This window comes from Sprattus sprattus, assembly GCF_963457725.1.
Source record: "Sprattus sprattus genome assembly, chromosome: 9".
Lineage (NCBI taxonomy): Eukaryota > Metazoa > Chordata > Actinopteri > Clupeiformes > Clupeidae > Sprattus > Sprattus sprattus.
The window spans coordinates 10896945-10914915 of record NC_137928.1 but is presented as its reverse complement, the minus strand read 5'-3'; the positions used below and the strand labels follow the sequence as shown (position 1 = coordinate 10914915).

General features: G+C 43.0%; 2 protein-coding genes across 2 annotated transcripts; both read right to left on the bottom strand.

Annotated features, from left to right (window-relative positions):
* Window positions 1-835: 835 nt before the first annotated feature.
* Window positions 836-2473, bottom strand: LOC308370286 (solute carrier family 22 member 7-like; the record flags this gene model as incomplete). Its single annotated transcript, XM_080844946.1, has 1 exon — window positions 836-2473. The coding sequence occupies one exon, from the start codon at window positions 2471-2473 to the stop codon at window positions 836-838; it is 1638 nt and encodes a 545-aa protein (XP_080701072.1).
* A 10524-nt stretch (window positions 2474-12997) lies between these two features.
* On the bottom strand, window positions 12998-16758 carry LOC308370285 (stomatin-like; the record flags this gene model as incomplete). Its single annotated transcript, XM_080844945.1, has 7 exons — window positions 12998-13189; window positions 14379-14513; window positions 14947-15150; window positions 15315-15397; window positions 15517-15589; window positions 15809-15912; window positions 16698-16758. The coding sequence occupies 7 exons, from the start codon at window positions 16756-16758 to the stop codon at window positions 12998-13000; spliced, it is 852 nt and encodes a 283-aa protein (XP_080701071.1).
* Between the last annotated feature and the right edge of the window lie 1213 nt (window positions 16759-17971).

Sequence of the window (17971 nt, the reverse complement as noted above, 5' to 3'; positions counted from 1 at the left end):
TTCTTTAAGGTACATATTCATTTGAAGGAAGAGAAGCTGGCTGAAGTTTTTTACCTTTCCCAGTGAAGCAATGCTATAATTAAAACAGCAATGGAAACAGAAAACACAGTTTATCATTTATATAAATGTATATCCTATGATTTATAACCATTTTGTGAGTGGAAAGTGATCTCTTACTCTACATCCCCATGAAGGAGCTTTTATGAAGCTGCAGGTATCCCTCAGGCAACTTAAATCAAATCTGTGTAGGAAATTATTTATTCCATCATACATTCTAACAAGCCAGTTATTTGCAGACCCTTTTTGAGTTAAATAAAAATCAAATGCCCTATGGTATATTATGTAGATGTCACATTCTGCAGTCAGTGTTATAGTGTAATATAATTTGACCGTTGTCATCACTCAATAACACATGAAATGAAGATGGTAAGGCATCATACTCTGATTTGTAAATGATAACTGAAAGTGACCAGCTTAATCTGTCACTGATTTATTTTCGAATGGTGGTGTCCCACATTTATAGCACCGGCATTTTTTTATTTTTCATTGTCATGATACACCTTGTGCCTTCTTTCCCGAGTACTATCATATTCGCACATGCCTCATTGAATTCATTGTCCTGGACTAACTTACTGCATGTAGACCTGTATCACAATTTTGACTTTGTGTTATCGGTGAGAAGCAACAAATTATTCCAATTTGATGCAATGAAAAGCTGTCAAACTCTTCTGCTGAGGAACCATAGACATGAAAATAAACTGCAGTTTTACCTAACCTATTTCCTACGTCTCTGGCTGCGGCTATTTTTGAATATGAAATAAGGATGCTTACTCCATCAGTTCACGGGGACACTCTCAGACTCCTTCCAGTACTCGGAGGCGGAGATGGACCTCTTCCTGGTCTGCTCCACATCCTCGATGGTCTCGGGCAGCCGCACGTTCTGGGTCTCGGGGAGCAGCAGGGCAATGAAGCCCGCTGTCACCGCCACGCTGCAGAATATCACCTGTGGCATGGGCCCCCACACTCCCTCCAGGAGCATCACCAGTGGGGCCAAAGACACCCCAATACGTGCCACACATGAGCTATACCCCAGGCCGTTCTGCCGGAGGACCGTCGGGTAGAGCTCCGTGGTGTAGAGGAAGAGGCAGGTGAAAGACGCCTCGGAGAAGCCCTTCCCCAGAACGGCCACCACTGTCCGGACCAGCATCATGTGGAATGGAACGAAGAGGTTAATCGCCAGGCAGGTTCCCGTGGCGAGCATGGTGCCCCCCTGGCTGTACCGGCGGCCGAGTTTGTCCAGGCTGAAGTAGACTAAGATCTTGGCCGGCAGCTCAATGGCTCCATAGATCATCTGGGTAAGGTAGATGTTGAGGCCAAAACCAGTGATGTTGAGGCTGATGCCGTAGTAGGTGAAGGCCACTCCATACCAGGTGATACCCGTGAGCATTGCCAACCTCCTCAGTTTGGGTGTTCTCACCAAATCCAAGTAGGTGTATTTCCGTTTCCCCCTGCCCTCTGACATGATGACCGTTGAGAGCCCCTGCGGCTTCATGTCCATCATGACCTGCTCTCTGTTATTGGCTCGAGCACACCTGGTCAGGTAGTAGTGAGCCTCCTCCAACCTTCCATTGGCGATCAGCCATCGGGCCGATTCTGGCAACCACCACCAGGTGACGGTGGCCAGAGCTAGGGGAGAGGTACATACGATCACGAGGTAGCTCCAGTCCTTGAACAGGTAGGCGACCCCCGGGAGCAGCACGGTCCCTATGGACCAGTCGAGGCTGATCATCACTCCCACCAGGGTGCGATGGTCAATGTCCACCCACTCCACACAGAGCACCATGGAGATGATGCTGATGCCTGTGATGGCAAGGCCCGTGAAGAAGCGCATGACAGCGAACATGGCGAAGTTGTGGGAGAAGGCGCTCGCCACGGAAAAGAAGATGGCCGACAGATAGGACACCAGCAACATGCGCTTGCGGCCGTACCTGTCGCTCAGGCTGCCGAATAGGGCAGCTCCCACCATCACCCCGATGAAGAAAATCGTTGCTGTAGCTTTGGTCATTCCTTTCCGGTCGCACACCAGGTCCCATTCTGTGGCTAAGGTGCTGGAGAAGGAGCTGTTGTCAAACACCCACCCACTCTGGCACTGAACCGTGGGGAGGTGGGTCGTGTTAGAGGAATCATTTAAGAGGTGGAGCTGTGGTTCGAGGAAGATCTGACAGGAGGACAACTCTCCATCCTCCTGTGATGGAATGCTCACAGTCAGTCTCTGCTCCGGGGTCAGGTTGTCCAGACCTCCTTCAGCTTCCATTACGCTGATGTCACAATGGTGGGACGGCACAACGGCTATGAAGTTGTTGAGCAGGAAGTGGAAGGGAAGAGTTATACGAGGGATGACAAGCAAAAGGATGATCATGACCTGGTATCGGCCAAAACCTCCCACTTCCACCAGCAAGTTCTCAAACTTCATCTTCTCCTTTTGTGATTAAAAAAAAACCCTTCAACACTCTCAAAGACTCTTCCGTGGAGCGAGTGCCTGCTCGCACTGTGGATCAGTCCTCTGTCCTGTGCAGTGCAACAGAGCTGAGTGGTTTAAGTGAGGCATTCTGTGGACGTAAGATAGCAAAGGTTATTTATCCAGGGCAAAATAAGTTACGAAGCTGTATGGAAACCTCTAATCATTCTGTGGGTGTGTAGTTTATTAACATATTGTTGACTGTGTTTCACTCAACATTTCCGTTTCTTCTGTAGACAGACATTCACCTCGATAGAAAAAATCCACTTCTTTATGGCTATTTGGTCAAACTTTCTAAGATAGTTTACTGTGCATGGATAAGGCCATATCAGTTTCACCCACTATAGAGGATGATACCTCAGCATCTGTCCATGTGGGAAACAAGCCTGTCACACTATCTCTACAGCACAAACAGTGGAGAGCCTGGGTTTGAGAACCATATAAAACCCAGGTAATCATTACAGTTAATCCACTTTTTTTTTTTAGCTATTATGACCATGTACAACCGGTAATTGCAGTTTGAACTGGATTCAGTGTTTACCCCCTTTTACCCTCTGTTGGTGTATAACCCAACTGCGCTTGAAGGCCGGGCATTCTCCTTCAGGATTTTTCTGGTAGAGAGCAGAATTCATGGTTCCATCAACTATGGCAAGTCACCCAGGTCCTGGGACCATCACAGTACCACCACTGTGTTTGCCTCTTGGTATGATGTTCTTATTGTGAAATGCTGTGATGGCTTTACACCAGACGTAACCATGTCTTTCAAAAAGTTCCAGGAAAGTGGGATCAACTTTTTTAACAAATATCTTTTACGCACCTGTCAGGACAGCCAGGCTCAAGGCAGCCCTGACATAAAATGGGTTGACCACACCGTAGTGATTGTTAAAAGGGGTTTATTCACAAGAGTATATATTGAAGTTGCATGGGTTTATTTGCATGTGACTGAAAACCGAAAGTAAAGGTTTAAAGCATAATACAGAAAAGACACTAGGGGGCAGTATTACACTCTCTTGACCAATGTCAAATTACTAGCTTACAACACTCCCACTTAATTTTACAACGGTATTAAGTCTTTTATGCTAACGTACATCACTCAGACTTGAACTGGAATATTCAACTTAAGATAAACCCTTACCACACACTATAAAGTATCTTGTTATTCCTTACCTTCAAAAAATTAACCTAGCTATGCAGAGCACATTTAAACAGCATTAAACATTATGCCTTTTAAACTGAATTAAGTAGGACAAAGTCCAATCTCTCTTCTGAGATATTCACACTTCGGTCTAGGTACTGGCTTTGTCAGAATATCAGCCTTCATCTCCTCAGATGGACAGTATTTCAGCTGAATTTGTCCATTCTGCACACATTCACGAATATAATGGTAACGAATGTCTATGTGCTTGGTTCTTGAGTGATCGACTGGATTCTTCGCTATTGCGATGGCTCCTTGGTTGTCCTCATGGATCACAGTTGGTGTAGTGTCCATTCCGAGATCACTCAGAAGTCGTTGAAGCCAGGTACATTCTTGAGCTGCCTGACTGAGTGCGACATACTCTGCCTCAGCAGATGACAGTGCAACTGTTAACTGCTTTTTACTGAGCCAACTCACTGCTCCTCCACCCAGCAGAAAAACATTGCCTGTTGTTGAGTGACGATCGTCTTGATCTCCGGCCCAGTCAGCATCTGAGAATCCGATCAACGTTCCAGATTCTGATCTTTCATACTTGAGAACAAGATTCAGCGTCCCTTTCAGGTATCGAAAAATTCTCTTGACAGCAGTCAAGTGTGCTGCATTTGGATCTGCATTGAACTTTGATACAGCACTCACTGCTTGTGCTATGTCTGGCCTTGTAGCCATTGCAGCATACAGCAGACTTCCTACCATGGACTGGTAAGTGCTTGGGTTCACTGGCTTACTAACTCCATCAATCTTTTTCAGCTTGACGTTTGCGTCAGCTGGAGTTGCAACAGGATTGGCATTGTCCATTTTATACTTTCGAAGTATTGCTTCAATGTAATGCTTCTGGTGAAGAAACACGCAATTGTTTTCGTGATCTTGGACAACAGAGATGCCCAGGATGTAGGACAACTCTCCCATGTCTTTCATCTTGTAGCGCTTCTGCAGTGCAGCTTTCAGCTCATTCATGCTTTCCATTGACTCGGTAATCAGAATCAGATCATCCACATACACAGCAAGTATCTCTAACTCCTTCTGAGATCTCACAAACACACAGGGATCTGATGCACTCTGTTTGAAGCCTAGGTCTTTCATGAATTCTGTGAAAGTCTTGCTCCAGCAACGAGGAGATTGCTTCAGTCCGTATATGGACCTCTTGAGCTTGCACACTAGATGTTCCTGCCCTGGTTTGACATAGCCCTCTGGTTGCTCCATGTAGATTTCCTCTTCTAGATGTCCATTCAGGAATGCAGTCACAACATCCATCTGGTGTACATGTAGATTGTTCTGGACAGCAAAGGCAAGTAAGGTACGAATTGAGCTGAAACGTACCACAGGTGAAAAGGTTTCATAATAGTCAGCACCATACCTCTGTGAGTAACCCTTGGCAACGAGTCTGCATTTGTATCTTTCCACTCGTCCATCACTATGATGCATTACCTTGAACACCCATCTTGACCCTATGGCCTGTCTATCTCTTGGCAAGTCAACCAAATCCCAGGTTTCATTTTCCAGCAGTGACTCATATTCCAGGTCAGCCGCTTCCTGCCACTCCTTTGCATTTGGTGTCATTAATGCCTCTTTGAGTGTGATTGGTTCTGTGACATGACAAACATTGGCATAATGATCAACAGTCACTACATCAGCATACTCATCATATCCGTATCTTGTAGGAGCTTTTCTGACTCTGCCACTCTCTCTCATGGCTTCACTGACAGTAGCCTCGTCAGCTGGTGCTCCCGTCTCTTCCGGTGTCATGATGGTCTCCTTGTCTGAACAAGAATCCACTTCCTGTTTCCAGTTGAAGTCTGATTCGTTAAAGACAACATCTCGGCGAATTAGAATTCTCCTTTTGTCTTCGTCCCACAAACGGTAGCCTTTGGCGTTGTTTGCATATCCAACGAAACGAAGTTTCACTGCTTTCATGTCCAGTTTTCTTCTTTCTATGTCTGGTACATGTGCATAAGCAACACAGCCAAACACTCTCATGTGACTCAGGTCTGGTTTTTTGCCACACCATCTTTGATAGGGTGTACCTTCCTTCAGAACACATGTGGGTAGCCTGTTCTGTATGTAAGCTGCAGTTGCCACGGCCTCTGCCCAGTACATCTTTGGCAATTTAGCATGAGCTAACATACTTCTAGCTGCTTCGACTAGTGTCCTATTTTTCCTTTCTGCAACACCATTTTGCTGTGGTGCATATGGTACCGTCATTTCATGGTGAATACCTTGATCCTTCAAGTGTTCCTGAAATTCTCTGGACGTGTATTCTCCTCCATTGTCGGTTCTCAATCGAATGACTTTTCGGCCACACTCATTGGTGAATGTTTTTTCAAATTCCTTGAATTTGCTAAGCACCTCACTTTTTTGTTTTATGAAGTATACTTTGCAGCATCTTGAGTAGTCATCAATGAAAGTTACAAAGTACTTTGATCCACTTATAGATTCAGTCTGCATGGGACCACAGACATCACTATGAACTAGCTGTAGCTTCTGCTTGGTACGAATTTCTCCCACTGGTTTGTATGGCTTTCGAGACATCTTACCCTCAACACATGCTTCACAGAAGAGTAATTCTTTCTCTGCACAAAAGTCCACACCTTTCGTCAGTTTTTTCAGTTCTTTCAATTTGGTCGTATGACCCAGTCTCTGATGCCATAGACTGGTAGCTACTGATGCACTTGATGCATTGTGACAGACAGATGAGCTTCCTTCGACATCCAGCTGGTAAATTCCATCAGCTCTTTGTGTCCCCATTCCAGAAAGATCTCCATCTTTTCCACGTATGTAGCAACGAGACTTGTTGAACTTCACTGTATTTCCTTTTCTGACAGCAGCTCCCACTGAGAAAAGATTTCCAGACAACTTGGGAACATACAGTACATCGTACATCTTGACAGGTTTTATTCCGCTGACTTTGAATGTCATTCTCAGTATGACGTTTCCAAGTCCTAGGGCGTCAACCACCCTGCCATCACCAAGTTTGACTGACTGCGGTTTAGGAAATTCTTGGTAATCTTGTAGAATCTCTCTGTGACATGTCATGTGCTTTGATGCACCAGAGTCTATCAACCACTCAACCTGTTGTGGTATCTCATTCTCTTTTCTCTCTTCAGCAACAAAGGCACTCTCAGACGAACTCTCTGCATCCTCACACACCATGCTCTTGGCCTTGTGGGTTTTATTTTTATTTTTCCAATTTTTACAGTCCCGTTTCAGGTGACCTTCCTTCCCACAATTGTAGCATCGATATGAGCTATATTTGTCTGCTCCCACTGCCCTGGGATTAGCCTGCATTTCTCCATATACTTGTGTTGACATGGCTGATGCACCTCCTGATGCACTACCACTAGCACCACTATCATTAGCATGCAAACGTTTCTGCTCTTCATTTATCAGCGCTTGCTGAACAAACTGCAGTGTTAAATTATCCATTTTTGTCTCTAGTGCAGTGACAATTGTTGCATAGCTTGGTGGTAGGCTACCTAGCAGTGTTACAATCTGGTCTTCATCAGCAATCTGTGTACCTATTGCTCCTAATTTATCAGTCAGTTCCTTCATCCGTTTCAAATGTTCAGTTATATTTTCTCCTTCTTTCATTTCACATCTGAAATATTTCTTCTTGAGAAACAACTTATTAGCAAGAGTGTCTCTTTCAAAATGTGCTCTTAGCGTGTCCCACGCTTCTTTTGGAGTCTGACAGCTTGTTATCAGGTACAATTGAGGTGTACTTACATTCAGCACGAGTACAGAGAATGCCTTGTCCTTCCGTTTTTGGAAATCTGCTCGAATCTGTGCATTAGCATCTGCTGCTAAGGTTTCTGTTTCCATGACCATGCCCCATAGTCCTTTAGCCTTCAGCAAGTGTTCAATCTGAAATTTCCATGTTGCCCAATTATCTGGTCCGCTCAGCTTCTCAATAAACAGCTTATCTTCCATTGTGAATCCCACAACACCGTCTATACCACACAAATTCCGTGTAAAATAGCCTTTTTAGCGACCCTGGGCCCATAACCTATTGAAGTTGCATGGGTTTATTTGCATGTGACTGAAAACCGAAAGTAAAGGTTTAAAGCATAATACAGAAAAGACACTAGGGGGCAGTATTACACTCTCTTGACCAATGTCAAATTACTAGCTTACAACAGTATAAACAATTAATAAAAGTAATATGTATTAAAATGAAAGTGTCGTGCAATATGTCCGAAAGGAATTTACAGATCACAATGCATAATGCAAGAGAGAGAAGCCTCATCTCACGGTCATCACGATTGCAGATAACAACATCCCATACCAGCATTGTTCATGCACCGCAGGGAAAGTTTAAATTAATTTACCGTCAGTTCCATTAACTCATCTATCTGGAGAGGCACTGAGATGTAGACTTACGTTTATTAGTTCATACCGGGGCGGCCCTAGCACATTTGGCGCTCTAGGCGAGCTTCAATCCTGGCATGAAGCAACATGCCTGGCCTGGCGTGAAGCAACATGCCTGGCCTGGCGTGAAGCAACATGCTGGCCTGGCGTGAAGCACCATGCCTGGCCTGGCCTGGCTGCGTGCCCAACATGCCTGGCCGAGTGTCATGGATGAGCGGAGCGCCTCCGCGCCTTGCGCTGAAAAGTTACATACAGTGGGGAAAATAAGTATTTGAACCCCTGCCGACTTCGCAAGTTTGGCCACTTGCAAAGAAATGTGTGATCTAGAATTTTAATGGTAGGTGTATTTTAACAGTGAAAAACAGAATATCAACACAAAAATCCAGAAAACTGCATTTTATAAGATTTATGACTTTATTTGCATTTGATGCAAAAAATAAGTATTTGAACCCCCAAGCAAACAGCAAGAATTCTGGCTCCCAATGGCCAGTTATGTGCCCAAAAAGCACACAGATTAGTCCTCATTAGGTCTAACAAGGTATACCTGATCTCAACTGGTGACCTGTATAAAAGAAACCTGTCCAAAGAATCATACTTCACACCTTCAACCTCACCACCATGGGCAAGACCAAAGAGCTGTCCAAGGACGTCAGAGATAAGATTGTAGACCTACAAAAGGCTGGAATGGGCTACAAAACCACCGGCAAGCAGCTTGGTGAGAAGCAGATAACTATTGGTGCGATTATTCATAAATGGAAGCAACACCAAACAACTGTCACCCGCTCTAGGTCTGGGGCTCCATGCAAGATATCCCCTCGTGCGGAATCATTGATCATTCTGAAGGTGCAGAATAACCCCAGAACTACACAGGGGGAGCTTGTGAATGATCTCAAGGCAGCTGGGACCAGAGTCACCAAGACAACCATTGGCAACACACCACGCCGTAATTTTTTGAAGTACTGCAGCACTCGCAAGGTCCCCCTGCTCAAGGAAGCGCATGTACAGGGCCATCTGAAGCTTACCATTGCACACTTGAATGATTCTAGGGAGGATTGGGAGACAGAATGTGGTCAGATGATACCAAAATCAAGCTCTTTGGCATCAACTCGACTTGCCGTGTTTGACAGGGGGGGGAATGCTGAATATGACCCCAAGAGTACATCATACCCACCATCAAGCATGGAGGTGGAAACATTATGCTTTGGGGCTGTTTATCTGCCAAGGGTACAGGACGACTCCACCGCATCAAGGGGACTATGGATGGGGCCATGTAACGTGGAATATTGGGCTTGAACCTCATTCCCTCATTCCCTCCCATTGAAAACACAACCTTAAAGATTTGGAGAGGATCTGGAAAGAGGAGTGGACCAAAATCCCTCCTGAGATGTTTGTAAACCTGGTGACCAACTACAAGAAACGTCTGACGTCTGTGCTTGCCAATAAGGGTTATTCCACCAAGTACTAAGTAATTTTTGTCAGTCTGTTTTGGGGGTTCAAATACTTATTTTTTGCATCAAATGCAAATAAAGTCATAAATGTTATAAAATGCATTTTTCTTGATTTTTTTGTTGAAATTCTGTTTCTCACTGTTAATATACACCTACCATTACAATTATAGATCACACATTTCTTTGCAAGTGGCCAAACTTGTGAAATCGCAAGGGGTTCAAATACTTATTTTCCCCACTGTATATTTCAACTTTTAAGCGTACCTAAAAATGCTTGAAAGGCGTGCCGCATCATAGGAAACAATGGTTTTGCTACCGTCACGTTAGAAACGCGTTTGGTGTGTTTTAGCCCTATTGAAGAATAAGTACAGGGCCAGGCTTGAATCAGATAATAATTTTAGACTCGCTGTCTACCATTTCACCAAGAATAAACCTGCTGTGTGGACTTCACCATGCCCAGATTTCACACTGACATGTCTCTCCTCTCTCCACACACGTACACACGAGCACAACAGTGGGCCGCAGATTACTTTCTAGTCAGAATGGTGGTCCCTGGGACAAAACCAGTTGAAAACCCCTGAACTAGGCTACAAACACAAAGCAACTCTCGCTCAAGTTGCATTCCTCACACAAACAAAAGCTACACGTCTTGACAATGTTAAGACTCAACGTGGCTCCCGATTACAAACAAAGGTTTTTTCTCTTCATAAAGGATGAGAATGGAATTGGACTCAAACGGACTTGTGTATGGTGGAGGATGGGTCAAGGGGGAACCTTGAGGGAGCCAAACATGGTCTGTGATGTCGTCAGATGTTTTTGTTTAGGCTTTTTTTTAAGACTCAACGTGGCTCCCGATTACAAACGAAGGTTTTTTCTCTTCGTAAAGGATGGGAATGGAATTGGACTCAAACGGACTTGTGTATGGTGGAGGATGGGTCAAGGGGGAACCTTGAGGGAGCCAAACATGGCCTGTGATGTCGTCAGATGTTTTTGTTTAGGCTTTTTTGAAGCAACATGTCTTCGTTGTACACCAGACAATTATCAAAACCTGACGTGCACCATCACGTATATTTCACCAGACAAACTGCATGGAATGTTGATGAACCTCTCCTTCGCCGCGTTACCAAATCCAAAAACCAAATCACATACAGGGATTTCCCCAAATTATTTTTTTTAGCTGAGCATATTCTATAAAATGAAAATGCATTCACTCACCGAAATAGCACCTATATTTGTCGCAGACAACGGCACAATGCAGCGCAATTTTTTGAACAACAACTAAACTGAAATGTCGACGGAAAATCACCGGACGAGCTCCCACATGTCACTATATCCGCGAAAAATCCAAGAGGAGCCCCCACATGTCACGACTGCCTGGCTCAAGGCAGCCCTGACATAAAATGGGTCGACCACACCGTAGTGATTATTAAAAGGGGTTTATTTACAAGAGTAAAAACAATCAGTATTATGTATTAATATGAAAGTGTCGTGCAATATGTCTATGGGTAAACAAGTAACAAACTAAAGTGTAAAACGCGACGAGGGCGGAGGAAGTGTTCAGTGTGTAGTTCCGTAGTTGGACGTCTTGAACCAGGCTTTCACCACTGGAACAATCCAACCAACGAAGGCAACGCAGAAATCCAGAGCAGAGAGAGAGCGTCCATGGCGAACCCCAGCCTCTTATAGGCCAGCCCATTTTATGTTCAGCACTCAGCACCCTGCAGGATAAATAAGCAACAGCCGTACCCAATAAGGGGCGGAGCCCCTGGCCTGATTAGTAGGGCCGTTACACACCGCATTGCATCATGCATGTCATCATTGCATCAGGAACAGTACTTAACAGAATGTCATGTAACTTAAATGAATTCCGTACATTGAAAAATGAGAGTTCATCCAATTTTGATGGTCGAGGTCGATGTGTTTCCTCCAAATCTGTGTGTGCCTGTAAGTGTCCTCAGTGTCATACTGTTCTTTCACAGGGACCATTGTACAAACCATGTGTCCTCTTTTCCTCTTTAACCGGAAAAAAACATGAAGAATATTCAGGCCGTAAGCGTTTGCAGAACTCACTCCAATTTTGCAAAGCATTGATCACTCAGGACTGCCCAGTGAGTGCTGAACCACTGACCACTTGTTTTTACCAAGAATAGTGACTCGTTATGAAAACTCTTTTTTTGGTTGCTTTGGACAGCATGCCCTTAAGTCTTCCAGTTGTAATAGCCAGGTTGTAACTCCAAGGACGTAGTTGGATGACCTCATTCCTCAATATTCCTTCATGAATGTTTTATTCATGACAATAGTGTAAGTGTTAGTGTAAAGCACTGAGCTCTCTCATATACGTAAAGAGTCCAGTTTCTCAGACTACATAATCAGTGTATGGCTGACAATGTATATGGACCCATATCACTTACCTTCTCTCTCTGTCAGAGACCAAACTCAGGTTTAGAAAGAGGTAGAACAGAGACTCATCGAAAAACAAGGGCCAGCTTCAGCAGACTGAGATCAACCATGTTAAATATTTATTTATTGATCTGATTTTTCTTTTGTTTCACATTGATTACAAAAGATTACCCCATAGTGTGTGACAACCATCCCCGTGATGGGGTTGGTTGTCACAATGTGTCAGAGTGTCTTTGTTAGATAATTACCTCTTTGTTACAAGAAGTTGGAAAATGAGAGGGATACACATTTCAAGCCAACACCGTAAGCTTCAATGTAATGTACGAATACCTATTGAAAGATGCTTTGATGATGAGCAATTCACACTAGAGGAAAAAAGTGTGCCAACCAACCCCGTTGTCTGGAGGTCATTATCGAAAGAATAAATCTGGACTGCAGCAGAGTGTATTCAGTTCTGGGGAAAGTAATTTGTTTTAATTAATTGCAAAATACTGAACACTATACTATATTATTTTGATACAAATGACATAACCATTTTCATACAACCCATTGATTACAAAATAGTATTTCAAATACATGTAATAAGTACTGCCCATCCATGACTAGAAGTATATGGAAGGCTATGGCTATTAAAAATAAAAATGGACTACTATAAAAGAAGAAAGTCTTTCAACAGAGCAAAAGCAAGGTAGTAGTCTGCAGTCAAACATGTAAAAAATGGTAGTATTGCTGTTTTATTTCCACTAAACAATTCCAAACAACAATATAATGCGCCAAAACTAATCAAACATCAAAGCATAGGCCTACCAAAGCATACCTTCTTAAAAATAATAGAAATTTGTGAAACTACCGGTTACCATATACCTGAACTAAAGAGCATGCTGATTCTGTGAGGCATTGTTTTCGTTCTGATACAACACTCACCCTGAGGGTTACATTTTGGCTTTTGTGATGAAATATTTAGGGGCTGACTACATAATTTTGTTGCACTTTTTTCCATCACCATGTTATAAGGAATGAGAGGATTCCATTCCTTTTTTTGTTATTCCGCCATCTTCCGTCCGTTCCGTCCCATCAGTGCTTATGCATGAACTGTTGCATCATGTCCATGGGCAGAGGAAAGATAATAGTGGAGTTCTTCTCAGATGCAATGGTGGTGAGGGTCTGCAAGTAGCGCAGCTGAAGACCAGAGGGAGACTCAGAGATGACGAGTGACGCCTCCTTTAGCGCCCGAGAGGCATTCATCTCCCCCTCAGCAGCAATCACCTGCCCATGCAAACACACAAGGGATTACAGTTTACATTAGGAATACATTAGTTACTCTTATTGGAACATTGTTCAAGTTCAAGTTTATATAGCACATTTCATATGTTATATGTATAACATACTAACATACAATGTAAGATACTATCAGATGTTTGCCATGTTTATTTTTCTCAGTTAATCTGTTTAACTGTTCAATCCTGTTTATATTACAATTCTGTGTCATATTCTATTTTTTACTGTACATATCATATGTTTTCACTTATACCATTTTACATATGCACATACTCTGCACTTTTATTGCTATTTTGCACTTCTGGTTGGATGCTAAACTGCATTTCGTTGTCTCAGTACTTGACAATAACGTTGAATCTAATCTAATTTACTTTGCTTTTTGCTTGTTCTTGAATTTCAGATCAGCCTTATTGGTCTTCCTTTCAGGACTAGGCCTGTTTGTAATTGTCGCAAATGCAATGTGACTCAACTGCTGAAAAGGCGGGAGTTAGGAAGAAAACTAGGATAGCTATACTCACTCTCCCTGGAAACTGACTTTGATTTTGCTAGCAATGACTGTTCTCTTAAACATACTAGTTAAGCATCTGTTTCGGTATAATGTTTTGTGTCGGTCCAGACTGATACCACTCTTCAAGGCTGCATACTTTTATCAGAAATGGGCAATATTCTAAGGTCATATGTGTTTTTTACTGGCAGAGTGTTTTTCTATGGCAGTTCAGATCATGCTTACAATAGAGTTTCACACTGGTTTGGTACGTACATTGATATGGTTTAAAGAATGTCATGACTTGCATTAAGCTTTAGTTAAGTTGTAGACGCCAGCGTAGCCTCTTGATGTTTCCCTAAAGTATGACTTTGAGTAGAATAAAACCGCACAAAAGCTTTTCTCATTGATATTAAGACCACTGACTTAAGGCCGAAACGTGTCTGTGGAAATAAACTGGTCTTAATATCATTGAGAAAAGCTCAGTTGAGTGAGGTTTTATTCTACTCAAAGTTAACATTCTTTTACTCGCACCCGAAAACACATTTATATGTTTTGGAAGTAGAGCGCGCCTATCCCTACTCATCCCTAACGTATTACCCCAGGTACCAGCTGACTCTGGAGTGTGGGTCTGTGGCAGATCTGTGCCAGGTCTGTTTCAGACACTGACCCTTTCTCAGAGAGGCCTCTCACCTTAGCTCTGGCCTCCCTCGTGGCCTCGGCCTCAGCAGCCATAGCCCTCTGCAACTGTTGGGGAAGCTTCACGTCCTTAATCTCCACACGCTCCACCTTTATTCCCCATGGATCTGTGGCTTCGTCAAGAGATTCCTGTAGGTCAGCAGTGAAGTATGGACAGTGAGCGTGAACCAGTACATGGCCAAAATAATAGGTAAGTTATAAGTATGGCATAGCCTCATTTACGGGGAAATGTTAATGGAATCTCAGATCCTGCCCATATATACAGCACATCAGCCTCAGATGCGTTTAGTCAGTTGCTATCTAGCAAAGATTCAGGGGGAAGGAGTTTGGTTATTCCATACAGTCCTAGAAAGATGCAGATGACTGTGTGCTCCTCGGACTTGGGCTTACATAATTAAGGTTCTGTGTATGGTCAGCAACTTTAACAGTAATGATGATTAGATTAAGCAAATCCAAGTTCTTGAGATCACACTTTGAGATTGACTTTATTCTAAAGAGCTGACTCTGAAGCATTAAGGGCCAGGCACATTCCAAACTCAGCTCTTCCTTCACTATCCCTTACCTGCATGCTTTGTGAGATGCCTTGTCGGTCAGACAGAAGCTCCGAAAGGTTCTTGGTCCCCAGGACGTTCCTTAGTGTGGTTTGCGCCAACAACCGGGTAGAAACGCTGGCATTCGAAACATTGGCCACCGAAGAAATGGGGCAGCTGACGCGGTAGTACACTACCCCATCCACAGATACGGTGACTGAGTCTTTGGTCAGAATCTGAAATGTTTATATTCACTATTTATTATCAATATTACAGTGGAACAGTCCTAGTGATGTTAACTCTGTCACGTGTTTGTGCTCATTAAGGCACATAATCCAATCTTATTTTGAGCTCATGTTTGTAAGTTCCACTGAACAATGACGGTTAATATTAGGCCTACCTCTTGTGGTGGAATATCAAAGGAGACGGTTCGCATGTCCACTTTAATGAATGTGTCTGTACAGGGTAACACAATGAAAATACCTAAAAGAAAAATAGGACAGCATCAGATTACTCATCTCAGTAATTAGTGTGTTAGAGAAACAAATTAGAAGCAATATACGTATATAGAATATGTTTTAAATAAATGCTCAGATATCCACCTGGTCCTTTAGGTTTTCTATCCATAATACGACCCAGTCTGAAAATAACAGCTCGCTCATACTCCTTAACAATCTAAAGAGAGAGACACACCTTTTCAAATCAGACCATATTCTGTATCTGTTATTAGTAGAGGATTATGAAAACAATGGTGCCTAGGACGCTGTCATATTCAAGTCATTTACCACAGTTCACATTCAGTTACCTATGCTTACCTACATTATCTATGTTTTGTGTTGAAGCTAATTTTTATAATGTAATTTTTCAATTAGGCTGTATGTGTGAGAAACATACCTTAATGCTCATGAATATGGAGAGAGGGAAAGTGACCAATGTGAAAAACACAGAAACGATAAACAACAGCCAGCCACACGCCCCCAGGCCTGGTTTCTCTTCATCTGAAGGTAGAGGTGAGGTGGGTTAATGAACAATCACACGGTTGAGAATCACAAGTATGAACAGTCTATGGCTTGAGAGTATTACGCCTAAATATTTGTGTGTCAATATTAGAATCTTTATCCAAACTGATATTTAAACATTTATGTGGAATTATGTCAAAAGACCTGCCACCTAGATCACCTAAGTAAATCCATATAAAGAGGAACATAAAAAAACATGTGTATATGATGGTGTAGTGTGGAGTTTTATTCAGAACAGCAGCAATGCAATTAAAACTTAAAATGAATATAGTATACAAACAAAAACTTTATTTGACACCTTTAAACAACTCCCGTGCTGAAAGTTTAGCCAACCCACCAGAGCTAATGGCTGTTGTATGGTAATGACAAATTAGATTACATCAGGTATCAAGTCCTCCTTTTTCGCGCTCACTGCCTGTTGTTCATTCCAAAGTATCAAGTGATGTAAGTCACTCCAGTAACTGGTCACATGTCTTGCCTGGCCTGACTCACTGTTGTCTGGTAACTACACCTCCTTCTCCCCCCTCGCTAACCTCTCCAAAGAGGATACACCAGGGTCTCCTCTCCACATAGCAACCACTTCATAACACAAGAAAAGAACTGCATTCCCCAAACTAAAAACAGTTCATAAGGATCTAAATAACAAGCTGTAAACTCAATAACGTTCTCTATGTATACTATAGCAGGTCTATTGTGTGTTCCATCATGGTTGTCACCTACCAAGGCAATGCAGAGTTAAGCACAGGTGTGGTTATTTTACCTACCCTGTATGATGTTGCTGCTACTCTCACTACGAACGTCTGCGATCTTCAGCTGGTTCACCATTGCCTGCCACAAGTGCACTCGGAGGGTAGTGTACAAGATCTGAAGGCTTTGGATGCTACAAGAAGCTCTACACAGGGGGGGGGGGGGGGGGGGGGAGTGGAGGCTTTGTATTAATGCATTTCAGGGTGTGGCCTATCCTGTTACTTGACGACCAAGAGCACCTAGGACACAGCCACAGCTCACAGGACAGACTCGTGACCAGCAGTGTAGCTCACAACAACTGAGTATGTGTCAGCATAAACAAATGTGGAGCCAGGCCCATTTACATGCACCTGTTACTTGGTTACCACAGGTCTTTTATCAAGCTTTGAGTGAAATGCTTCTGAAACTGTGCTCTACTGATGAAAATGTATCTGCTGTGTGAAATGAATAAATCATGGGCGGATCATTTGACGCCACTCTCGTGAAATATGATCTCACCACAATGGTGGTGTCACGCACCCAAGACATTGTGTACTGGAATTTTACTGCATTTAATTAATAGGTATGGCACTGTGTCTGTACTATGTGGGTGAATTTGTAATGCTTTGGGCCCAAAACGACATAGACCTTACCAGTCCATTGCCACAGAGCATGTGGTTTTTTTGAAAAACCGTAGTGAACCGTGAACCGTAGTGGGCACTGTCATTAAGCGGACCTTCACAGTGAAGATCATGACAGTGAAATCCATTCACAGTGCAGCTCCCTGAACACACAGCATCTGATTTCTGTTTTATTTGGCACTTTGTAATTGTTCTATATGCAACTGCTGTGCGTGTGTGTTTCCTCAACCTTTGTGTGTGTGGTTCCTCAACCTTTTGTGTGTGGTTCCTCTTTGTCCTGAGGAACAGTTCCTGAGGAGAACATAATGATGTTTGCTTTCTCTGTCCAGGACCACCACAGCACAGTGAAAAGCCCTATATGGACTGTATTGTCACGGTCATGCTATACACAACTATTATGACATTTGAATCTGCTTGGCATACATCATTTATGAAAATGTATGTTATAAAATAATGTAATAATTATATACATTCTTAAATGATGCAGTGTGTACAACATGAAAGGATCCACTGGAGAAAGTTTTGCACCATCTTCAACTGTTAGGGGATGAGTGTTTTGCAGTTTGTATGAAGATAAATGCATGTAATGTATGTTCTTCCAACACATCACATTACACGTGCTAGTTGTGAACACACCAGTCTCAAATTGTGTTCCCTGGATGTGACGCCAG